Source organism: Saccopteryx bilineata, chromosome 1 (genome assembly GCF_036850765.1).
Source record: "Saccopteryx bilineata isolate mSacBil1 chromosome 1, mSacBil1_pri_phased_curated, whole genome shotgun sequence".
Lineage (NCBI taxonomy): Eukaryota > Metazoa > Chordata > Mammalia > Chiroptera > Emballonuridae > Saccopteryx > Saccopteryx bilineata.
In genome coordinates, this window is record NC_089490.1 from 176,801,946 (window position 1) to 176,828,022 (window position 26,077).

General features: G+C 38.2%; 2 protein-coding genes across 8 annotated transcripts; one reads left to right on the top strand and one right to left on the bottom strand.

Moving 5' to 3' along the window:
• Positions 1-764: 764 nt before the first annotated feature.
• On the bottom strand, positions 765-20,290 carry NPY1R (neuropeptide Y receptor Y1). 5 transcript variants are annotated; one of them, XM_066280062.1, is made up of 5 exons: positions 10,313-10,379; positions 8,958-9,051; positions 8,734-8,839; positions 2,565-3,405; positions 765-2,456 (listed from the first exon to the last, which is right to left on the bottom strand). In XM_066280062.1, exons 4-5 carry the CDS (start codon positions 3,258-3,260, stop codon positions 2,019-2,021), a joined length of 1,134 nt encoding a protein of 377 aa, XP_066136159.1. In that variant the 5' UTR covers positions 3,261-3,405; positions 8,734-8,839; positions 8,958-9,051; positions 10,313-10,379; the 3' UTR covers positions 765-2,018. The 5 variants fall into 5 exon arrangements, with proteins under 5 accessions (XP_066136159.1, XP_066136171.1, XP_066136182.1 ...); XM_066280074.1 differs by lacking the exons at positions 8,734-8,839; positions 8,958-9,051; positions 10,313-10,379 and adding an exon at positions 19,947-20,010; XM_066280085.1 differs by lacking the exons at positions 8,734-8,839; positions 8,958-9,051; positions 10,313-10,379 and adding an exon at positions 7,996-8,071.
• Positions 19,672-25,775, top strand: NPY5R (neuropeptide Y receptor Y5). Of its 3 annotated transcripts, none has more exons than XM_066280045.1 (2): positions 19,672-19,769; positions 24,079-25,775. In XM_066280045.1, the coding sequence occupies exon 2, from the start codon at positions 24,091-24,093 to the stop codon at positions 25,426-25,428; it is 1,338 nt and encodes a 445-aa protein (XP_066136142.1). In that variant the 5' UTR covers positions 19,672-19,769; positions 24,079-24,090; the 3' UTR covers positions 25,429-25,775. The 3 variants fall into 3 exon arrangements, with proteins under 3 accessions (XP_066136142.1, XP_066136140.1, XP_066136132.1); XM_066280043.1 differs by having other exon boundaries at positions 24,082-25,775; XM_066280035.1 differs by lacking the exon at positions 19,672-19,769 and adding an exon at positions 20,345-20,431 and having other exon boundaries at positions 24,082-25,775.
• The last annotated feature ends 302 nt before the right edge of the window (positions 25,776-26,077 follow it).

The window sequence follows — 26,077 nt, forward strand, 5'->3', positions numbered from 1 at the left end:
TGCTGACAAAGAAGCATGTTTATATTAAGGCTTTTTATAAGCAATTTGTTTCCTTAGCACTTAAGTAGAGAAAGACAACATTTTCCATTAGACCCTCCAGGCAAAAAAAACAACAACAAAAAAAAAAACAAGAAATTTAAAATTCCAAGTTTTGGTAAGATAAAAGTGAAATTATTTTCAAAGTCAGTTTCAGAATTGTTTCTTCTTGTTCAGTTAACTAAAAGTCATTCTTAGGCTATAATGTGCATTCATGTTAACATTCGATGTTCAAAGTTTAATATTTGCTTGACTTAAAAGACTAATCATGCAAGTTTCTAAAATCTAAAATGTCTTTTTTGCTTAATTTAAAAGGGAAAAATAACATAATAAAATAGAAAACATCTCCTTGATAAAGATGAATTTAGGGGAAGAGTTCAAGAAAATTTCAGGATGTGAAGTCAATATGCTCATAAATGAGAAAGAAGGAAACCTAGTCATTATATATTCATATTTTTTTTTTAGAAATGTATCTTTTAAAACTTCTAAGTACCTGGCACTGTGCAAAACATATTGGGGACATGGAGTAATGTAAAACAACCCTTGTCTTCAAGAAGCAAAGGAATCAGATTAGGCCATCGATGTTTACACCACAGTGTAGAAAATGTTTTGTTCTCAAGCAGATACATGATGCTGTGGGAAAATCATGGAAGGAAAGACATGGAACCACAAAAGAAAAAAAGAGAGAGAAAATAAAGATGGAGAGACACAAAACTGACTCAGAAAAAGCAAAAACAATTTTAATAAAGAAAATGTCTACCCTTCTAAAATCAACACACTCAATACTTTGTGTGTATACTTCATCAAAGATCTCTCTTGTTCTTTCAAATATTTTTTTTCCAAATGATTCTAAGGCTCAGTCACAATGACAGGATACATGAAATTAAATATATTAACATGACACAGCTACTCTGGACTCTATACAGTGCATTATTGAAAAGACTCCACAAGGCAGACAGTTTATACAGATTAACACGGGCTATATGAAGTATATTCAGTTTTCAGGTGTTTACCCCTGCTAGCCAGTGTGAACATTCATTTAACATTGTACCTTGATGTCCTTTTTTAAAAATGGACATTGTTAATCAAAAATGAGTTATTCTATAGGCACTGAAGTATGGTAAATACACTTAGTGTTTTTATACATTGTAAGCTGGAAATGCCTTTTGAATTGCATGTATATTTATGCTAGAAAGCTTGACAAACACTGAACAGTTTGTAAGAAATGGGAAACCCTTTGACCATCAATTCAAATAAATATAATTCAACTATTTGCAGTATTATTACCTTAATTATTAAACTAATTACTTTGAAACCCTTTGATTGTTGGGTACCAAAATAGTTTTGAATTTAGGGACTGTTTTCCTACTTAATTCTTGTGGGTGGCCCTATCCCCCATGGTACTCACAGCAAAGAAGTACATTTTATGCATTTTTAAGTGATATGCATTTATGTAAAAAAAAAAAGCAAATCACTCCTGAATGACTTTAGATTGTAGGTATGCAAAACACAGACTCTCTTTTTCCTCCATATCCTGACTGCTGTTTGTATGTTGTCACCTCTGTAGCAGACTGACATGATGCCTATTTTACATCAGGACTGCCCAATCTGGTAATGATCTATTCAGGATAGCTCAATATAATGAAAATATCAGCGGTAGTGTTTCTAAAGTCCTTAATTGTAACACTTAAAAGAAATTTTATTACAATAAATACGATATAAAAAGTTTTTATATTATACACATAAATTTACAAAAAATACTTCAAGGGCGTCTAGTCAAAACTATCACCAGAAGATTCCAAAGCCCATATATTTTGTTCCAAATGAAATTATGACAGCTACAACAACATCAAGACAGGAATCCTGGTCTTTCTTCAGTGATTTTAACTCTATTCCGTGGTTGAACAGGTAATGAAAGTACGTGGCCGTTTTTGTGCTTGTTTTGAAATCGATGTCAACTGGGATCATATTCTACAGCAGTGTCAGATTTTTTCTTTATCGTTGTTGATTTTTCTAAATGCGACTGGGCTTGCTTGCTTCAAAGAAGTCTTGGAAACATCAGTGTGCATGGTAGACATGGCTATTGTCTCATAGTCATCATCCCGGGACCGGAAATCACAAAAGTTAAAAAAGAACTGCAAGTCTCTCTGGAAGTTTTTGTTCAGGAATCCATAAAATATAGGGTTGACAAAGGTGGATAGCATTGCTGTGAGGTGGCAGAGCAGGAAATAAAGATTATGGTTGCATACAGAAATCATCTTGTCGTTCCAATCAAACACAGTGTTAAAGATGGTAAGAGGCAACCAGCAGACTGCAAATGCTACCACAATGGAGAGCAGCATGATGTTGATTCTTTTGGTTTCACTGGACCTGTACTTGTTATCTCTCATGTTGTTTCTCCTTTTCAAACGTATATAGATCTATGAGGGAAAGAGAAAACAAGTTCAAAAAGGACCACTCATTTGATGAGGAATTCTTTGGAAAGAAGGTAAAAATGAAAATGGTGTTGGGAGGGGGAGTTTTCTTACCTTGTAGTAGCAAATAAATATAAAACAGAGTGGACCAAAATACTGCAGCACCAAGAGGAGAGTGGTGTAAGACAACCTATGAGACTCTGACGGGAATTTATCCAAGCATATGTATTTGTCCTCGAACCCATCAAGTGTTAAATTCTGGAATGGTTCATCAGTCAAGACTTGATAGATCAGGAAGGGTAAAGAAGTAGCCACAGCAAGAAGCCAAATGACAGCAATACCTATATAAGCATGCCTATTATTTGGTCTCCACCCTCGTGGGTTGATAATCAGCTGATGTCGTTCCACAGCAATGAGAACCAGGGAGAAAATGGACACAGTGATTGAAACACATTGCACAAAAGGATTCAACTTGCACATTGCCTCCCCAAAAACCCAGTGGTCCATTAATGTGTAGACAAATGTGAAGGGGAGACACATGATGGCAACAAGCAAGTCTGAGAAGGAAAGGTTCACAATCAAGATGTTGGTAACATTTCTCATCTCTTTTTGTTTCAAGATGATTATGATCAAGGCCAAGTTTCCAGTGACCCCAAGAATGATCACAGCTCCATAAGCTAGAGCTAAAATAAATATCATGGCCAAGGGAAGATGACAATCATTTCCAAAAGCCAAAAATTGGGAATTATTCCTTGACAAATTGTAGTAGATTGAATGATTTTCAACCTCGGAAAATATTGTTGAATTCATTTTGATTGGTTTGGTTGTTGTAGATTACTTTATGAACAGTATGTTTCTTCAAAGCGGGTCAATTTTTCAGCTTATTCTTATTTCTCATATTGGCATCCACTCATCAGAATTATTCTGAATTCTTCATTCCCTTGAACTGAACAGTCTGTAAAGAGAAAATGACCAATTGCATTACTAATTTATTCAGGGCAGGCAAAATGAATTCTGACTCATAATATTGTTTAAAGTGAAGAAACTGAAATAAATAAACAGAATTAAATCTGTATAAACATCTTTTTGAAGTAGCAGAAACATCGAAAACATTTTGAAAAAATCTCAATAATTTTCATTGGACTTGTTTACACATTGAGTTCAGCAAAACAGTGGTGTGTAAATTAGTAAGGTGTGTGTAAATCTCATGTTCAAAGTCTTATATAAACAGTACTATTAGCATTATTCCTAAACACTGTAAGAAAGCTTAATACATAGCGTAAAACATAAAAAAAAAAAAAAAAAACATACGAAACAAGCAAAGCAAAAAACAAAACTACCTAATCCTTTCTTACTACAGAAATGAAAGAATTCTTGTAGAGGTCAAGTTGTAATAATAGCTCCACCATACACTGAATTGCTCTTTAAGGCAGACATTAGTTAATACAAATATATTCAAAAGGAAATGACTAATAGAGTGAAACATCATAAAACTTTGTCATCTGAAGGACTGTTGAAGGAACAGAAGATCTTTAATCCAGAAAAAACAAAGATGATGGTATAGATGTCTTCTCGTATTTGAGCGGGTAGCATCTGGCACAGGGAACTGTGCTTGAAATATTATGTCAAAGTACACAAGTTACAAGCAGAACCAAAGGAAATATGTTATATTAAAAAGCCAAAACCAATTTCACATCTTCATTAGGAACAAATGTTTAATCCAATGGTATGAACTGCCTGCAAATCAAGCAGTGTCTGTACACAAAAGTTTATAACTACTACAGGTAAGACTTTCAAAGAGTTCTTGTATTTGTGTAGGACAGCTTTGTCTCTACTTGTGAGAGTCTATGTCTTTATTAATATGTTATAAGTTTTCAAAAGATTTCTAATGTTCTATTCTTATATAAATATCCTCTCTCCCACTCTAGATTATATACAGATACAATGCAGGGATCTAATTTTGGTTATAATATGAGTTTTCACAGCATTTTTACCAACAAAACAAATTACAGATCACAGTCTTATGAAGACTGAAAACCCTTCTTTAAAAAATCTCTAATTTACCCTAGTTTACTAAATAAATATATCACATGAGATTTCTTAGGTTAATTTATAGGCCATTGTGTCTATGTTTAGAAAGAGGATTTCATTTATGTCTTCCTTATGTGAGAACAATAAAGGAAGTCATGCAGATTTACTTCCACTGAAAAGGAAGTAAGACATTTAATGAACTAACAATATGTTTGTCTATTAAGTGGTGTCCTTAATAAAGCTTTCTCTGAATGGTTTTGCTTTGTAGAATGTGAAGTGTTATTTATTATACAACCACAGCTTGAACCACATTTTGTTTATAAAACAAAAATAATAAAAATAAAGGTTGCTAACATTAAATGGGAATGAAAATATAAGACTGGGAATGGTACTGGCAATGATGTCAAGTATGAATATTGTTAGAATAAATAGAGTTCTCCTCTCCTTTATGCAACAGCCTGTAATGATTCCTAAACTTATGTGATAATCACACTTTTTCTCTCAAGAACACGAAGGGCAGAGAAAATTATCTGTGTCTTTCGGTTTCTGAAAACAAACCTTGAAGAAATAAGTAATAATCTAAACCTTCCTTGGAAATTTCTCACTTACGACTTCAAGAAAACTTTGCATGTTTCATATTCAGGTTGCTATCAAGCTATTTTACATTACTTATCAGTTAATTGTGAAGTTTTCCTCATTGTGAAAAATAAAAATAGCTAAATAGGAAAGGATTTTCCTGTTTATTCTATAACTTCTCATGGCTCCTTGTCACCAAGAAGCACTAGGTGACTAAGTATCCAGGTATGAGATTTGGATTATTGAGTCAATGTCTCAGCCTGACACTTGAAGACCTTTGTATCATGCCTCTCTCTGCCTTTCAGTCCATGCTCTAATAACTCCATAATGAACTCTCTGTACCAGGTAGGCCAGTCTCTTCACAGTCCACCAAGACTTGGCCTGTTTTAACGTCTACAGCTTCGCCCCTGCCTTTTCTCTTGCTGGGTGTTCTTTCTCATCACCAATCCAAATTCTACCCATCTTTCAAAGCACCATTTAGTCCTTTGAATTCTTAATCGGCTCCTCTCAATTATAATATAACCTCTTTGAGGTAGGTATTGTCTATACACCTCTTAGTACCTTGCAAATAGTAGAATTAGAATAAAATGTGTTTAATGACATAGTAGACGCAGGGTTGGAATAGCAGGCTCCTCTGTGTGAGTTAACTTTTAACATCAGTAATTCAATTCTATCCTAGTCCTTTTACATGCAAAATAGATGATAATTCCATAGATTGTTTTTTAATTAGGTCAGGTATATAGGAAAAAATGTGCCACTTTGTGTTAAAAAAAGATATTGTTTCTGAAAGAAAATTCACTCATCAGGTAAATAAATACGTATTGAACACTTCCTTTGTGTCAGGCATGGTTTTAATGGAGACAGTTGTGGCACTCTCAGAGTTTCTCATCTTGTGCACAGAGAAAGACACAAAAAAATAAATAAATAAAAGAGATAGTATGCCAGATGACTGTAAGTGCTGTGGAGAAGACTACAGTAAGAAAGGGGAACTGGGCTTGCTGGGAGTTGCAATTTATTCCTGGGCAGTAGGGAAGACCTCTACTTGCCTAAGGAGATGGGATGTGAGATAAGGCAGAGCAGCGGTGAGTGAGGAGGTCATGCAGAGCTCCCTGAGATTGCGCCTAATGTGGACAGAACATAAAATCATTCAGGCTGGGGTGTACCTGGTATTCTAAACAGCATTGGAAACGGTAAACAGAGAAGGCCCTATCCCAGGGTACAGTATTTGGCTTTTTCTTTGAGAAAGATGAGGAGTCACTGGGAAGTCTTTGGTAAAGGCATGAAGTTACACAACTTGTTTTAAAATTGTTACTCTAGCTGCTGTTTTCAACAGACTTAAGAACAGGAAAGGGAAGAAGTAGGAGATACCTTAAGAGGCTACTACATTAATCTAGGTGAGAGATAATGAAGGTGCAGACCAAGGTGTTAGCAGTAAAAAGGAAAAGAAAAGTAGAAATTTTACATCCACTGATTTTGACAACATTCAATGTGTTTGGGAATTAACACAAAGTTATTAAATTATTACAACCTATGGGCTACAAAGATAGCCTTCTTACAGATGAAGTCAGGTAAATATACTGAATCTCTAATACCTTTGAAATGATATTTGATAGGCATTTTTTATGAAGAATAACAGTGTTCTACTAAGAAGTTATTTTAGCTATAAAGAAAATGCAAGATATATATTTTTAAGTATTTGCAAGCCTCCTTTTCTAAGTGCATTGCTGGGCAGTCATTCCAGTTGGATAACACAGTCCCACATTGGATAAAATGTATATTTTCAGCCTACCTTACTACAATTTTAAGAAATAGTAATTGTCAGAAAACAACAGTACTAAGAGGGAAAGAATTTACATACATTATCTTTGCAAAAAAATACTTTGATATTTATTATTCCAATATATATTTCTGAAGCAAGGTATGCAACTACACACACTGCAAAAATGAAAGACTGTTAAATCTCATTATAGCTATCATGTGCCTTTACAAAGCAGACACTACCCAGATCCTCAGTTGGCAAATTAGCCCCTTTCGAAATGGAAATTTCTTTCTTCTTTCTGATTAGAACACTGGCCTTTCACCACTTACTGTTCTTAGTGCTGTTACTCCCTGAAAATGCAACTTTCTGTGTTTCATAGCTGGCTGCAGATACATTTTTTCATATACTCAGAATTGTCTGTTCATCTCATTTGTTTTGGAAATGTCAGTCCTGTTACATGCAGCCTCCCAAAGTTACTGCGAGTTGATCTCCATGAGTTACATAATCCCCTGTTCATTCCTCTCCAAGGAGGGCTTGTTCAACAGACAGCTAGCTGCCTTAAAACAATAAGAAAGACTAATCAATCAGTCACCCACCAAAAGGCACGGGTCTGTAGTCGTTGGTGGGGAACCGGCTGGGTAGTTTTCTGTTCTCTTTGCTACACCCGGGAAGCAGCCTGGAGTCTTGGGAATGACAGCTACTGTTTCTACATTCTGTCTGAGCAGAGACAGATAAGCTGTGACCTTACCCCTGCCTGTATGCCACATGGCAAGTTAGGCTTTCTCCTAGGATCCAGGTGGGTATGGCAAATCTGACTCTTAAAAAAAAAAAAAAAAAAAAGGAAAGAAAGAAAAACGTCAAAGCACACTTCCTGTAGGTTTTCATTGTGTGGCATGCTTAGGCACCCACAGTTCTTACATTGTGTAACTAGGTGAAATGACCCAAATTGTCCTCATTCCTAACCTCTGTCCACCCCCCACCCCGCTCCACCCCTTACCCTCATCACACACATTAGCCATCCATTTATTAGGGAACATCTTTACCTATGATGATCAGAGACTGGCAAAGCAGAAAACATACGAACCAACTACAATAAAAACAAATAAGCAGAGCCCAAACTCGGTCAATTCTCTTTGGTCCAACATCAGTCCTAAAATCATCCGCCCCCCTCCAGTCGACCTGGGGCCAGCCGAACACTCTCAGGCTACCTCCACGTTCAGCCCAATCTTCTAACTCAGCCAGTGTCCCAACATCACTGTTCAGAACGGAGCCAAAGAGTTAGGTGGTTCCAACTGGGAAGTAGGAGGAGGTGAGGGTTCCGGGCACAGACAGACTGGGAGGGCCCGACACAGGGGGTGGGGCTCGGTTCCAGCCCAGTCGCGGGGACCCACAAGTGACCCGGGGGGCCACGTCTGCGCCCGGGTCTGCGGCCGCGGAGCGAGCCGGGGCCTCCGCGGGACACGTGCCGCGGGAGGGAGACCAAGGCGGACGACCCTCCAAGCCCACCCTCCCCAGGCCGTCCCAGTGCTGGTTTCTCCACGAAAACTCCAGTGCAGCCACCCCGGCAGGGGCTCCAGGCGGCTTCAAAAAATACGACAGACGAGCAAGACGAGGGGAAGACCAACTGGGGCACCTGCCCGCCCCTCGGCCTTCTTACGGGACCCCGAGGAGAACCGGGACCCCGCGCGTCCCGGCTCCCCACGCCCCACCCCCGAGGCGGGAGCCCCGGGCTGTCCGCCCTTTCAAAGCACCTGGAGACCGGCCCGCAGGGGACCCGAACAAAAAGGCTGACTCTTCACCCCCCTCAGCTGCCCAGAGCCAGTTTCGGGGTCTCGCATGCTTTTTTTCTTCCCCTCTCATCCTCCGTTCCACCCATCAACGACCGATTTCTCAAAAGTCTCATAAAAGGAAACTTACCCTCGGTTGTATTTGCCCTTTGTGCCCGTTTCTCGAAGCGGGAAGGATGGCCAGAAAGGGAGCCGGGAGGGGAAGAAGAACCGTTGGTATTTCTCCAGCTCACATCCTAAAGATTGATGAAGATAGGCAGAGACGTCCCCTTAAAGCCGAACTCCACCTCATCCCCGACCACGTGACGCGCCCCCAGGCGCCCGGGAGCCCCCCACCGCCCCCCAGCGCCTCACCTCGCAGCCTGCACCCGGAGGTGCGTTACCTCGGCTTCCTGGAAAGGAATGCCACTCAGCGAACCCACACGCGGTTGTCGGACGCAGACTCGCGCTGCGGGGGGAAGTAAGCACTCATCCCCGCACGGTCCTCGACTCCGCCGAGGCAAGGCAATTTTACATGCTTTTTAAAAAGTCGGTGCCACCGTTTGTTTGCAGGTCAGTGCCATCTTGTGGCCGAAGGCACACCACTCTGAAAACCTGGAGCGTGAGCCCAACTCAGCAATGAAAGGGGTTGTTTGTTATGGGAACAGGAACCTTGAATTTCGCAGCGACATATGCCACTGGATGTTTCTTGCTTTGTTTTGTGAGGCTCGAATTTTTTTTTTTTTATACCAGTGCCGAGCTTATTACTTCCTTTTAAAAGTGAAGAAAAGACTTTAAAAAGGCAAAGAAGCGAGTCCAGTGGAGAGCCTGGCATTTTAGTCTTTTCTTTCCACTGAGAAAATGCATTGAGTCAGATTTGTTCCCAGCGCCTAGCTGCCTCTATTTTTTTTTTTTTTTTTCAAGGGGAGCACGATGAACTGAATATTGCCCTGGTGGTCAGAGTCAATGCCATTGGTGCTTACTCTACTACTGTACTGAACATGGTGAAGAAAAGAATAGAATGTACACCGAGTACTGATGGTGCAAAACCATCATAGTGGCCCATGATTCAGACTAATTAATGATCTGCTGATCCCAGATGTTTTACATAGTCTACAATACTTGAAAAAGTCAAAGTTGTGTAATTCGCACACATAAATTATTGACTGGTCTAGATGAAAAAACCCCTAAATCTGTCAAAAAAAAGTCTTCTTAATAAAAGTATAGGATACTGCCTAGAATATGCATAAAATTTTTATTACATAACTAAGATTGCATTCTGTCTTCAAAACTAAAAACTAAACAAAATTTTAAGACACATGGAATAGCCTGAATTTTACACTATTAAGAAATGTGTTCTCTTTTCTGGTTGTTAGGCTGAATAAGCCTTATTTAAACCTCAGTTTATAAGTCATAGCTCATTTATTTATAGAGTGACACAATTTCTTCTTTTTGTTTCAGGAAAGCTTTTTCATTGACTTTTGTCATTGGACACTTTTATATAGTTGTGAAGAGATATGATGAAGAATTAAGATATTATGATTATATAGCAAATGTACTATAATAATAGATATGAGCATACATTTAAAAATGTCCCATTAATGGTTAAACATAGTACAATGTCATATATATTTTCTTCTGCTGCTTTTTTACCAAGGATGAAAATTAAGGCATAATTTAGAGATTTCAGTTCTCTCAAAGGGCAATAATTCATTAATGTTTCTACTCACCTTCTGTCTACTCCATTTGCCTAAGTCACATTCTGTTCTTAGAAATAAGTTTATCACAAGGTTTTCATCATCAAATTGGCTATTTTTTTAGCCTGCTGCAAGAAATATAGAAGAAATGACTTAATTCTCAGTGAGGAATGCATTTTATTGAACATTTTTACTATACCAGCAAATATTTTGAACTTGAGACTATAACTTGAATGCATTAGATACGTTTCTTTCTGTATTTTCCAAGAATGCTAATAAAGATATGCCTGCAAGAATGCCTGAACTACTGTGGTTATTGTATTTTGTCACTTGTAAGCTTAATTTTTATAAAGTGTCCACTCTAAGGCAACTTTATAAAGCTACATTCTTGAGATAGTCATAGAAAATACCAATCTCAGAAAGATCATTGGTCTCAAAGATTTTTTTCTCAGTCAAAATTTTGTGGTACAAAGAGAAGTTTTGAAATTCTCCTCAGTAACAATAAACTTTCTTAATTCTCTAAGAATATAATTTACTAAATACTCTTTCCAAAGTGTAAAATAGAAAAACAAAGCATAGTATAAACAAGAGTAAAATATACGATCTTATAATCTTGGAAAGTTTGGAATAAAGCAGTCTGAGTTCCTCAGAAGATATGTGTCAAAGAGTAATCTGAATTCCTCAAAAGATAGGTGGCCTGACCTTTTGTGGCGCAGTGGATAAAGCGTCAACCTGGGAACGCTGAGGTTGCCGGTTCAAAACCCTGGGCTTGCCTGGTCAAGGCACATATGGGAGTTGACGCTTCTTGCTCTTCCCCCTTCTCTCTCTCTCTTCCCTCTCTATAATGAATAAATAAAATCTTAAAAATTTAAAAAAAAAGATAGGTTAAAGAGAAGATGTGCATTAAATAAAATAAATTTTTTCTACTCATAAGTGAATAGTCAGTCACATACTTTCCTATTTAGGATTCAAACTAGATAAACCTTTGTTAGGGAAAGAACTTTTTGCATTCTCTGTGTGTGTATATTTCCTTTTGAGATTTCATAACAGCCTGACCTACAAACCATGAATTGAAGAATTAAATTAATGACCTATTCTCATGTTCTCTTGGGCAACCATATTGTTTTGTCATTTAAACAAAAAGACAGGGTTTACTCACTGAATCTATGCTGATCTTAGTTTTATTTTAAAAATAGAACATGTTTATGGTCTTACCCTTTAAATTCTGTGATTCAATAACTGTCTAGATAAAAGTGTATCACTATACTTGGTACAATAATTTAGCTGCTGTAATTACTTTATTGGTCTCCTGGTGAATTTCTGTTGGGAAGCGTAAGGTCCCTGAAATGCTATTAGGCCTTGATACCAGAAACTTACAATAAATTATCATCCAGAAAAATCTCAATAGGCATGAACACTACATGTAAATGGATAAGTAATGAGAAAACTAGAATGTAGATGATATTGATAAGGAAGAAATCTCACTGGGGTCAAATTTACTATGTAGCTTGTTGGTGAATCAGTTCACATTCTATGAATTAACTAATTGTCCTTCTTTCTGTGGCTTCCCTACTGCATTTCTTTGAATCTATGATGCCATAAAGTGTAAGCTGCAATGTTACTTTGTGGACCACCAAGAAAGAAAAAGATGTTGCCAGTAAAGCAATGACATACAACTAATTGAAGATGTTAGCATTAAATGTTAAATTAAAATATCCTTATCTTAAAATCTATGGGATATAGTCAGTAAAGAGTTTAACTAAATTGCTTAGCACAAATAGTACAATCACTTTCCTCAATCGTCTTTTTGAGAGAATTAACTAGCAGTAAGAAATAACAATTTAGTTAAAATGCTAGTATACAAGTATATAGATGAACAATTCAATTAACTTCCTAGTGTAGAAAACACCAAATACTATTACCGTTTGTTCTTGATTTGAAATAGGAGTATACCTCAGGAATGTTCTCATGTGGTTACATAGGCTACAGATTTAGAGCACTTGTTTTAAAACTGTTAGAATAAGACACTTTAAGATAGGATCGTAAAAACTTAGTAAATTTCCAAACATTTTCCTGCAGGTCTTATCTTGTCAGACACCCTTTAGACATTTAACAAAAGAATAATGCTATTTTACAAAGTGGAACGTTCTGCATTTGCTGCATGCTTAATGAAAAGACCTTTGGCATCTTATACTATTGTTTTCTATTATAATTATTAATATTCTCTGCATTTTCTTTCCAAAGTGGTGGAGCAGGAATGGCTGCTGAGAAGGGGAAGTATGAATGTTGCCACTGAACCCTCCATCACCTGTGACAATCGTCTCTAACTGTTCACCTTGCCCACGCCCACACCCACCCCAGTCCTACCTCTGAAATCCCAGGCTTGGCATCTGATCCCTTCACAATACAGCACTTCCTGAGATAGTGCGATTTCTCCCAAAGGCAGCAAAAAGATTCCTTATGTACACCTAAATAGTGTCACAAATGGGCACAGAGGCAGCACGAAGTGTTCCCAGGTACTATTGATACTTTGCTTAGGTGAGCAGCCTTTCCTCATTCTTTTGTTTCAGGTCGAGCTGTTGCTTTTCTTTCCTGAGACACATTTAAAATCTCGAAAAAGGATAAATATCCAAGGACGGGTAGTGGTATAATCTGATTCATCTCAAGCCAGGAAACCACTTGGCGACCACTCTCTGCCAACAGAGCATGTAGGTGAAGTTGCACAGATTGTTGCAACTACAATTTCAAAACTTTAGTTAAGCCTTAAATATTACCTTGAAATTCTTGGGTTTGACCTGACCTGTGGTGGCGCAGTGGATAAAGCGTCGACCTGGAAATGCTGAGGTCGCCGGTTCGAAACCCTGGGCTTGCCTGGTCAGGCACATATGGGAGTTGATGCTTCCAGCTCCTCCCCCCTGTCTCTCTCTCCTCAATCTCTCTCTCTCCTCTCTAAAATGAATAAATAAAAGAAAAAAAAAAAAAAAAAAAAAAAAAGAAATTCTTGGGCTTGGGTAACTCCCAATTCCTCTCCTCTCAGAAGGTATTTCAAATGGTTGCCAGTCTCCTCCACCTTCCTACCTCACACCCTCAGTCTCAATGGACTCCTCTTTTCTTCTAAAGTGAGTGCCAGCCAGACAGTATAAACTCCCTTTCACATCCTATCCTTCATTTGGGCGGCAGCTGGTTCAGCCCCCAGGCTTTGAGTCACTTTAACCTACTGAGTTTTTCCAGATGGCACCCAAAACATCATGTGACAGAGACCAACCATCACCGTTGTGTTCCCTCTCTCAATCCATGAACATCAAATCCATGTTGCTCTCTTCTACAAGGTTTTGAGAGGTTTATTAAACAATGATAACTATAACACCTGTTTATTCAATAAACCAGTTTTCTTGGCTTAACACTGAAATAAAAACAAAACCAAAATGGCTCACTCAATTTCACTGTAACTCCCTCCCTGATGTCATAGTTTCTCTGGCTCCCTTCTCCTTCCTGGTAGCTTTCCCCAAAGTATAGTACGTTTATTGGCCTCTCATTTCCCCCTCAAATACAGCCCGCCTGAAACTGCTTTAGCATAGGATATCGATGACCAAAGCCAGTAGACAGAATTCAGACTTGATTACAGTTGGTATTTATGTGGCGTGTCACTCCCCTGACCATCCTATCCTCCTGGAATCGCCTTTTCCTTTGGCTTCACTAACTCTACACTAGGATCTTCTCTTTCCTTGCAGGCTCTTCCTGTTTTCTCCCCCAAAATCAGATGTCTTCATCTACTTCTTATATGTTTTTCTCCCTGGGCTCCTGTTATATAAATGGGCCAGAGATAGCAGTTGTGTATTAGCCTAAAATAGTCCCCATATTATTCACCTCTTCATAGCAGCCTAGAACTATTCACCCAAATCCAGACAGACTCAAATTCTTACACATTTAATTGCTTTAAATGTAGTCCAAATAAATATGTATTTAACCAGTTAGAGCCCACCCACTATACATACCCAGAGATAATTCTTGTAACCACAAAAGATACCAATCTGATGTTGCCCTTTGTAGTCCTCAATCAAATCTACTCACCTTGCTATATAGTGATGTCACCTAGACATATAGCCCCTCTCTATTTTCCCCATTTCTCCTCAGAGTCCCCTTGTCCTATCCCCTGTATGGGTGGTAGCCCCATACTGTAGTTTCTGAAAGGTCTCTTGCTGGGAGAGACTTCCCCTGTCATGCAATCCTGTCCAAGGCCACCCAAATAAAGCTAACGCTTCAGTGTTATTACCTTTTGTGCCCTGTCTCTTCTTTGATTGACCCTAAATTGCCCAAATTTACTGGAATTTTCACTCTTAATCTTTTTTTTTTTTTTTACTTTTAATGAATAATCACACCCTCTGCATCAATTTCATGCTTGTTGGCTCTTAATCCTAAATCTCTATCTAAAAGTTCAGCTCTCTCTTGCGTTTCCTTGGAAATGTGCTTCTCAGGTTGTTGACTGGATCACAGTCATTGCCATGATCTGTACCCCACCAGTTCCAAAATAGCAATTGTTCCCAGTATTTCCCACTCTCACACTCTCAAATTCAACTGAGGACATATTCCTATTCATTTTACTCCCTAAATATCTCTCAAATGTATCCTTTCACATCACTCAAGCTCTACTTATCTCTCTACCAAATGGTCTCTCTGCCACTAGCTGCTTTCACAGCAATCCAGTTGCAGCCTTCCCCAGCTTTAAACTGTCTAGTCACTTCCCAGGTCCTTCAAGTACAATACAGTGTCCTTTCTAACCAACATTTTCAGTACCTCTTCTACTGCTTCCCACACACTTCCGTCATACTGACCTCTGTGCACTTCTCTGAATGTCACACTCTCTCGCACCTTCATGCTATTTCCTCACTTCCTACTTGCCTGTCCCCTCCATCTGCTGGGTTAACTCTCACCAACTCCTTAAATTTTAGTTCAAGTATCTTTTCAACTATGAAGCTCTCTTGCATCTTGCCATCCCCTTCCACCCCATAAGCTGAGTTTGTCGTCTTTGTATTCTTACAGTACTCTAAGTATATTTCTGACACAGAGTTTATCACACTGCATTGCAATTTACTATTTATTTGCACAGATCTACAACTGCACTCTGATTGCTCAAAAGAAGTGACTACTTCTTTCACATCTTTAAACTTAAAGCCTAGAATAATGCCTGGAGTATCATAAGACACTGGAAAAAAATTAAAAGGTTGTTGGAGGATTGAAGAAAAATAAATAAGGTAGAATTATCTAAATTATGATCATCACAAATCAAGACCAGTTGTTCATCTCAATCACTTAAAAAATGTCTTTGGCATCTTAGCTATAGTGGATTATTGTTATTTTTATGTATACATCTAGTACTGTATACCTGTATACATTTTATACATATATAGGCTTACTAATATACTCCCCTTGATGATTCTTCTCATATTTTTGGATTTTCTTATGTGTTGATTCAGCTTGCTCCATTACGTGTAAGCTCAGATAAAGGCCACTATTGCCTTTGAAAATGTATATGTCTAGTAGAGAAAATGCCTCAGATATTTTTTCTGCCTGTTGAATAATATACTCTTAAAGCTGAATCACCTATGAGAATAATAAGAGTAAGAACATGGAAACAGAAGCACTTTTGAAGAGCATATTATTTAACCATCTCAACTTTTGATTCTGAGTTAATGTTTTGAACAGTTCTCTAAATATTCTTTTGAAAGACTATTCAAAACAACCTACTTAAAATAGATTAAACTCTTCCCCTTTTGTTTCCACTTATATAGAGTAAAGCTATAATTAGATTTACAACCAGATTTTTAAAAGTTAGCCATGATAAATTAGCTAAGAAATGAAAATTTATTTAAAAAATAGTATTGGGGGGATACACTACTTTTTATGAGGAGTTTTGATCCACAAAAGAGAATATATGGCCTAAATATGGATTTACATGATAAAATGTTATTTTTTCCAAAGGGATCTAAGTTCTCTTCTTCTATATATTTTGTGCTGAAACTTAAAAATAATATAATAGATAAAGAATGATTTGTTGATCTGTAAGGCACCCACATCTTTTTAAAGAAAGGAATCAAATATCATTATGTAGTTACAGCTGTAAGTAAAAGAATGAGCCAGTATTAATGGGAAACACAACAGTATTTCTTCTTTTTCTTTTTTCTAATATGGAGGGGAGACAATTTCTATGACCATTACATTTTTCTAAAGATCGAAAAGGTTATTTTCCACACATATGCCTGTAATGCATGCTTGTTAATAGCATAAAGTCATAGATATTTAGAGCTCAAAGAGGGCTCTGGATTTGCTAGTTAAAACATTTCATTTTTCAAAGAAAGTGAAGACTAAAAAAGATCAAATGTCCCTTTTACAAACAAATATACAGGTATATGTGATTGTATAACCATATATATGTGTATCATATATGTGTGTGTGTATGTGTGTGTGTGTGTGTGTGTGTATTTTAACCTGGAAACTTACTTTTAAAATGAACTGCACATTCTCTCTGGAAATCAGGTCACTCCTTTATATTTAATGACTTAATCATTAGGGCATCAGAAGGAAAAATGTTTTGCTTAAATTGCATAGTGCTTGTTAGAAGAAGGCAATGGAATGTTTGCAGTGCTCCTTGATGACCTCAAAACTGATTTGCCTGGGAAAATGACTTTATGCACACAAATAATTTGCATTTATTTATTTAAATAGCATTTGTTCCTTTTAAAACAAATTGTATGTGTTTCACAATCATAAGTTACTTTCTTGTTTAAGTCCTAAATATTGATTATATGACAAACTATTACTAATCCAAAGAAGTCACTGAAGCAACATGCAGAAATAGCCTTTCCACATCTTTTCAGAATTAAGGATTTAACTTTACTGTGACAGAAACAATGGATAAAGAAATGTTACTTTTAATAAATATAAAAAGGTTCTCAGAGAAAAAATGCATCAAATAAAGTCATATCATTTTCTGTACTTATTTACCCCCACTATTTCTATGTTTCAAGATCACATTATTTGAGTTTATACCAAAACATTCTAGATACTATCCTCCACAAATGGTAGCTGTTGTTAAAATATAGCAATAACTTTGACAAAAACAACGGACATGGTCCTCAGAGAAATACTACCCCAGGCATTGTTTGGTGTTTTATTAGTCAATAATTTGTCTTAGGAGTCCCGAGTGATTTTAAGTTTCACCTTTATAGAAAAGCTGTCTTTCATTGCTGATAAAGAACCATGACCACTGGGAAACAGCCAGTTTAATTTTGTAACATACATAAAACCCAACTTAATTTCCCAAATGAGTATTTTATAAATAGTGAGTAGGAAAAACACTGGAGCAGAGGTGGACATTATTTCTATTCCCAGAGGTAGAATTCTTCCTGTTTGAATGTTACTTCATAAAGCAGGAAAAAAAATATCTTCTACAGAGAGTGATGAGTCTTGAATCCTTCCTGGGAAATTTAGAGATGAAAAATATGTATGTGTCCTTATATCTTCTTAAAGTAGCATATTGTTAGAATTTTTAAATTGACAATTTCTGCTTCCCAAGAAAGAATTCTTAATAATAATTTGTTTATTCCTTTTACATCAAATGTGTAGTTGAAGAAGAAATTGGAACTCCTCTCTTTTTTTTTTTTTAAAGTGAGAGGACAGGAGATAGTGAAACAGACTCTGGCATGAGCCCCAACCACGATGCTGATGTGGTGGGAAGGGAAATGGGTCAATCACATTCTGCATCTCACTGACATGTTGGTCTTTTAGTACTCCAAAAATAGTGACTTTAACCTAGAGGTTTCTGTCATCAATAGCACAAGAAAATTTGTGAAAAAGAAAAGATAAAAATCATCTTTTTAAATATAAAAAAAGCTTATAGACAAGTTTTTAGAAGATAGTCACAATGGGATTCATTTGAAAGTTGTTTTAAAGCCAATGTGTATTTGAAGTAGGTATGTGTTATAACTGTGCAAGGGATGGAAGGATGGAAAGTTATGTGACGTGTAACACATTAATTGTACAGGTGTTGGAGTCAGTCTAAGAACCAAGATTTATTTTCTCACTGGTCATCCCATCTCAACACTTCTATCTCCCCTCTCACCCACTGCAGAATCCCACGGGCCTGCTTGAACTGCCTACTGTGTTAAAATTGGGGGGAGACTAAACTAGTAGTCCTGAAATAAAAAGGAATGAATGAAAAAGGAACTGGATTTAGTTGAGGTATTTAAAAGCTATCTGGCTGATAACAATGACAAGCTAGACAGATCCCCCAAGTATGTTAAAATTTAGCAGAAAAAAAGCACAAGAATTTTTGTCTGGCTTCTGCGATAACATAGTTTGCCACGCCCAGATATTAGATATACAATTCTCATTGCATCCAAATGATACAGGTCTCTCCAGTTCACAGAGTACCAGTCCCACAGGATTTCACTCATCACCAAATGCACAATGCTGTGACTGTCATTTAATCGCTTTCAGTTTTAAAGTATACAATAAATACACCTTTTCTTGTGCAGGCTATGGTCAAAGATATATGCATCTCTCTCTCTCACATACACCCACACACCTATCTCACGACTAAAAATAAGGCAAACCTATGCGATACAGATTTGGGAACATTAGGGATGGAAATCATATTCAAGAGAAACAGAAGGACAAATTTTATTCTTTTTTTCTTCATCGTTTTAAATTCATGACAACACTTTTTCCCCCTCCGTCGTCTTTTTTGTCACTGAGTGCAGTCTTGAGAAGTGGATTCCATTTCAGCCTCACTCCCCGGCTGCAGGCAGGCCCAGGGCTGCTCCTGAGGAATGGGCCTTATTCCTTTTTCTAGTGTGCGTCCCCGACTCTTGTGCGTGCCCTACAGTCAGGTCAACCGCCCTGCCTAGGCTTCGCCCTTCTTCACTCTAAAAACGTGCAAATACAGCAACGTTCTGTTTGTGTTTGGGCCTTGCTTTTATTTGTTTGTTTATTATTATTTTTCCAAATAAAGAGAAACCCTGGGTTTTGCAGCTTTTTCTCCGGGAACCTAAACTCTCAGAGATACCCTTGCTCCCCCACACCAGCTCCAAACTCCTCGAGCTCGCTTCACCCGGCTGGGGTCAGACAGGGCAGAAACCATCCTGTTCCTCAAGTGAACTTGGCCTCGGCGGGAACGCAGAGGCCAGAGTACTGGGGTACCCTTCCGGGGGCCTGCAGCTTCTCCCTGGGGCCCCCAAACAGCAAGGTGGGGGCCGGGCTGCCCCTGCCCGCGGAGGCTGGCGCGGAGCAGGCGCGCTGGAGCAGGGTCTCGGGGGTCGCGGGAGCAGTCACGTGCTCCCCAGGCACCTCTAAAAACCCCCGCGGCTCCCCGCCCCCTCCTCCCCGCCGCCGCCGCCAGGTCTCCTGCAGCCGCCGCCGCCAGCGCGCTGGAGCGGCCGCGCTCGGCCGGGTTCCCGGGAGCCGAGGCGCCGGCAGCGGCCGGGACCCCGAGGTACGGGCTTCAGCCTCTCCCCGCCGCCCCCTTCCGCGCGGGGCGAGTCCGCGTGGCCCCGGGACCGGGCGTTGTCCGGGCCGGAGAAGTCGGGTTTGGGTGGCGGAGCCGGCGAGTGTAGGCGGGAAAGGGAAGCGGGGACGGACCGGCGTTCTTTCGTGCGGGGCAGGTACTCACCCGGGAGCCGCGTGCCGGGCTCCGTGCGGAGGCCTGGGCGGGACGGAGAAGGGACCAGGGGCATCGCGGCGCGCGGAGCGCTGCCCCTCGGGGAGGCGAGCCCCGCGCCTTCGCGCCGCGCCGGGTCGGTGGTGGGAACGCAGCTCGCGCCCTCCCCGCCGTGCCCAGCCCCGGCCCAGGTCCGGCGAGGCGAGGCGAGGCCGGGCCGCCGTCCACCCGCCGCTCGGGGCGTCCGGCCGCGCGCCGTCCCGAGGCTGGTCTGCCACCCGGAGGCTGCTGCACCCCCGGGTTTGCGCTCGTTTGCAAGGTGGCCTCATCTGACAATTGCCATCGATACCGTACATCCGTACACCTCGAATGACAGAAACGAAATTTTCATCCCCAAGTTTACCGACCTTGAGTTTATCTTTTAAAGAAACGGAACCATCGGGTTGGAGCGAAGCCGAGAGACTTTGCCTTAGACCAGGGGAACAGCCTGAAGCACTGTAAGCAGAAATTTGCAACCCCAATGCATTTTAAATTTCAGGTTTCTCAAGGGAATAGAAACTCTGCTGTTAGAATTGAGAAGAGAGGGCGGCGCGTGCCTGCCTGTCTGTCAGCTGAGAACAGAGCTGTATTTATCTTTCCAATTCAAGTTTTGCCAGATCCTGGCTTTAAAAATAAATCATGGAAAGATTTGAAGACCTGGAATCTCTCCGTTTTTTCAGGTTCACAGCAAAACAGGCAATAGTCGGCATTTTATCATTGTTGGAGGGGGAAATTACAATTATTTCATTCTTTTGTGTGATTGTCATCCTTTGTGAGAAGAAAGATGTGCATTTTCATTAGACAGGGAATTATCTTAATAAATACTATTTAAATGTGTAAGCTAAGTTTGTTAGATCCTTTGAGTTCCCTACAGTTCCTATTATGCTTTCTAAGAATTATCTACTTAACATTTATAGTCCACTCAGAAGATTTTGTGTTTTGGTGTCAGATATAGATAAATTTTTATTTAAAAAATACAATAAGTCTTGACAAAGACATTGCTGTTTTAAAGTTGCCACAGTGTGACGAAGAACTTTTTTTTTCTTCACTTTTTACTGAGAGCATTCAGTTTGTTGTTTAGCCTAGTAATTCAGATGGTGGGAGAAAGAGAAGAAAATCTCTTATTTCCACTTTTTTAGCCACAACAAAGTTTTCACACAGTCAATATAAGGTTTCTTCTCAAATAATAATTCATTTTTAAAACATTCTCTCTTTGGTTATATTTCATATTTTCACTAGGAATCCAAGATGAAGAAAGGTTCACATATAACATCACTTTTACTATGCAGAAAATATTTATGTTGCATCAAATTGGACAGCACTCATTCTAACACTTGTTGAAAGCAGAAAATTAGTCCACAAGCTGACATTTCCATTATAGGTTTGCTTATTGTGCTTTTCAGGAAAAAGGAAATGGAGGAGTAAGTTTGAGGAAAGAAATTCTTTGTGCTTTTTTTTTTTTCATTTTAAAGGGGTTCCTCTGCCTTAGATTTTCAATTTTCCTAATGTTTAAAATATCCCCTGACTGTAAAGAGGCATTTTTAAAGAAACTGCTTAACATCCCCTACCCTAATTTGCAGTAACCATTATTTATTTGTAAGAAGTCTTTCACTGGAGCAAAGATTCACAGAATGCTCATTTAGTGCGGAGCACAGATATCAGGAGTTTCATTTGTGTATGTTTGTGTGTAGATAGGGTGGGGTGGCAGTAAGAGCAGGAGAAGGGTGATTACATAGCCCCAGCAAAATAAAATAAATTAGTGAACGTTGGCTGAGAAAAACATAAGAAAAAATGATAATTTGCTAATTATCAATAGGTACAAATAAGTATTTATTATATTCAGGAACAGTGCAAGTGGCTGTGCTGTTGGGAAAAAGGACATTCCTGGAAGTCAAGAGAACGTCGTTCATTCATTCACTCACTCATTGATTCATTAATTCATCAATCATCTATTTAGGGCCTTTTAGATCTCAGGCACTTGCAATCTTTAGTTACACGCTGTGTAACCTTGAATTAATCCCTCATACAATATTCCTTACATAGTACCTTGTATTAGTTTGTTTTTATGCTACCAGAGCCAAGTAGAGAACCTAGCATGTTAGCTGCTCAATAAATTCTAGTTGAATGAATAAAGACGGGAACAATGAATCTTTTTTTAGCTATTCATTTATGAAAGGGGCCTCCCCTTTAACTTATATATAGAATAGTGTCTTTTAGGGAGGAAAAGAAGTGGTGCCCTCAGTTTTTCCTATATCCAGTGAATTCTCAGGCTGGCATTTCCTTCATCTGCTTACTAAGGTGGCAGCGGTTTTATAATTTAATGAATTCAGTATTTTGTGTGCATATATTTAAAATAGAAAAGTTTTAGGGACAAACTATACAATCTGATATGCCTCTTTTGTATTTAAATAAATATGTTATAAATGTATTTTACTACTTTAGTTTTATATTGCTTATGTGATAGCCTTTATCAATGAAGACATCTAATTTAAAATTTTTAAGTGTTAAACTATTACAATTTTCTATATAGGCATCTACTCATTTCATTTTGGGGCCATTTGAAAACTTGTCTAATTTCAGTGGTCCCCATACATATATATATATGTATACACACACACACACACACACACACAGATACACACACATACACAAAGTTATACTCTAAATGAGATTTGCCCATATTCCCAGGATGATTCATTTCTGATATTTTAAAGCTGGGAAAATTAAACTACTTTTATCAAATGGTTAGTAACAAAATTTACTTAGCTTCTTCTATGTACAACATACTCTTTTTAACACCATTACTATCATGAAAAGAATTATACATTGGAGGCAATCTGAATGTTGTTTCCATTACCATGGATTGTGCTGCGTTTCCTCTTCAAAAAATTTGGACAATAATATTTCACTCTAAATGAGTGTTATCCCACATGTCTCAGGAAAGCATGAAACCTTCGTAGAATAGACTGTCCAGTATTTCTTTTGTCCTTACCTTGATCTTAGAAAAGGCAATCAAGAACTACAGGTCTCTTAACAAAAAAGGATTGTTTCAAGAAAGTGAGTCAAAGGAAATACTAAGCAGGATCACAGTAACCAATAGCCTGTACACATTGTGAGTATAAATATGATGATGGACAAGCTAGATGGACCAGGAGGTCATCAGAACTTATAAAATTAGACAGAAAGGCCAAAGCTGCTTTGACTCGAAGCTCACTAACCTCTCCAGGTGAATAGCAGGGAGTATCGACTATCAAGAGATGAATAAGAAAGATGACTCAGTAGGCCATGTGAGTCACTTTTGTACCTTTGCACTTTCTAATTTGAGGTAATATCAATGTAAATTATTGGTTAGGACCTAAGAATAAATGAATAAGATACTGAATTTTTTAATTAATTTATTTTTTAAAAGATATAAGTAGCTTCTTCTAGGGAGTAATTCCGTCAACATGGAATCAGTTGTAGATGTTGTGGAAAAGAGTAGTTTCAGATTTTCTCATAGCACAAATGGTGAAACTTGCTGCACATAAAGCTACAGTTAAAGTTCTTGATAATGAATGTACATACACAATAGGATATCCTGTTTGGAAATTTATTGGATCAAGACCTATAAGTTGAAAATAATAGTGTTTAAATTGAGGATAGTAGTGTTGACCAGGAATATTTTAGGATAGGTGACTCTTAAGTTCAGTCTTGATTTAAGTAGGAAAGGAAGAAACGTTTAAAGTAGATTAGATGACTACGCCATGTAGTAAGAACCTTGACAGGAGAAGAATATTAATAAGGTACGGTAAATTAGATATCTCAAAGTTCTTATCTATATTTGCCTTTCCTTACCTTACATTATTTCTTACATTAATTTAAAAAAAAAGTCTGTGATTTTAACACAAGTTAACACACCATAGAATGGCAATAGACAAACTTACTGTTGTTGTTGGCTAATATTTGCAATGCACTTGGAACCAATTAAAGACCTCACTAAACATTCTTAGGAAGTTAATAAGGTAATAGGAGCAAATGGTAAAATTCAGTTTCCCTCTCCGTAGATTCATATATAGTAGTCCTGTTATTTTTTTAAAGTTGCTAACTCGTGTCTTCTTATTCCAAGCAGGGCTATAATATGGATTTGGAGCTTGAGGATTATTACAACCGGACACTTGCCACAGAGAATGACACTGCTGCCCCTAGGCATTCTGATTTCCCCGTCTGGGATGACTATAAAAGCAGTGTCGATGACTTGCAGTATTTTCTGATTGGACTCTATACATTTGTCAGTCTGCTTGGTTTCATGGGGAATCTGCTTATTTTAATGGCTCTAATGAGGAAGCGTAATCAGAAGACCACAGTAAACTTCCTCATAGGAAATCTGGCCTTCTCGGATATCCTGGTCGTGCTGTTCTGCTCACCTTTCACACTAACCTCTGTCTTGCTAGACCAGTGGATGTTTGGCAAAGTCATGTGTCATGTTATGCCTTTCCTTCAGTGTGTGTCAGTTCTGGTTTCCACTTTAATTTTAATATCCATTGCCATTGTCAGATATCACATGATAAAGCATCCTATATCTAATAATCTAACAGCAAACCATGGCTACTTCCTGATAGCTACTGTCTGGACACTGGGTTTTGCCATCTGTTCTCCCCTTCCGGTGTTTCACAGTCTTGTGGAACTTCAGGAAACATTTGACTCCGAGTTGCTGAGCAGCAGGTATCTGTGTGTTGAATCATGGCCATCTGATTCATACAGAATTGCTTTTACTATCTCTTTATTGCTAGTTCAGTATATTCTGCCCTTAGTTTGTCTCACTGTCAGTCATACCAGTGTCTGCAGGAGTATAAGCTGTGGATTGTCCAACACAGAAAACAAACTTGAAGAAAATGAGATGGTCAGCTTAACTCTTCATCCATCCAAAAAGAGTGGGCCTCAGGTGAAACTCTCCAACAGCCATAAATGGAACTATTCACTCATCAGAAAGCACAGAAGAAGATACAGCAGGAAGAAGGCATGTGTGTTACCTGCTCCAGCGAGACCTCAAGGCAATCATTCAGGTACGCTTCCGGAAAACTTGGGCTCTGTGAAAAGTCACCTCTTTTCATCCAGTAAGTCCATACCAGGGGTCCCCACCTGCTTTGAGATGAAACCTGAAGAAAACTCAGATGTTCAGGAAATGAGAGTAAAACATTCTATCATGAGAATAAAAAAGAGATCTCGAAGTGTTTTCTATAGACTGACTATACTGATACTAGTGTTTGCTGTAAGTTGGATGCCACTACACCTTTTCCATGTGGTAACTGATTTTAATGATAACCTTATTTCAAACAGGCATTTCAAACTGGTGTATTGTATTTGTCATTTGTTAGGCATGATGTCTTGTTGTCTGAATCCCATTCTATATGGATTTCTTAATAATGGAATCAAAGCTGACTTACTATCCCTTATACACTGTCTTCGTATGTCATAATTCTCACTGTTTACCAAGAAAAGAAATGTTGAGATCATCTAAAATATATTCATGATAACTATGTGTATATAATAAATTCTGTTAACATATTAATTTATGTGTAAAAGTCCTGAATTTGAATGTCAGTTCATTGTATATGGAAGACAAGTTTGTGTTATAGTACAGTGAATTCGTTTAGTTGTATAAAGTCTGTGTTAGTCCAATCTGTGATTTTATTTTAAAAAGTAGTTATGTTACCTTTCATTTCCTTTGTCCTATAAACAAGTGAATTGTGAGTTTTTGTTTAAAATAAAAGTTATATCTACCAACTCTGTATTTTTTGTCAAAAATGATAATAAAAAATATTTTTCCTGAGGAACATCTAAAATGTGAGGAATATTTATTATCTCTTCATCTGCATTTCTATTTCATAGGTTTCTTAATGTTCAGTTTGTGAATATACAGAAAATATTTAATATTCTCAACAAATCATAAACAAATGACATGATGGATGCCTAAGTCATGGTTATAATTGCAAACATATATTGGGTATAGTTTTAAAAATCCTACAAGAAAGTATTCATCTCTTATTAATAATTGGTCAAACTGTCGATTTATCTCCACTGTCTTAATAATTAATTAATTACAATTAATTACCAAATAAAAGTAG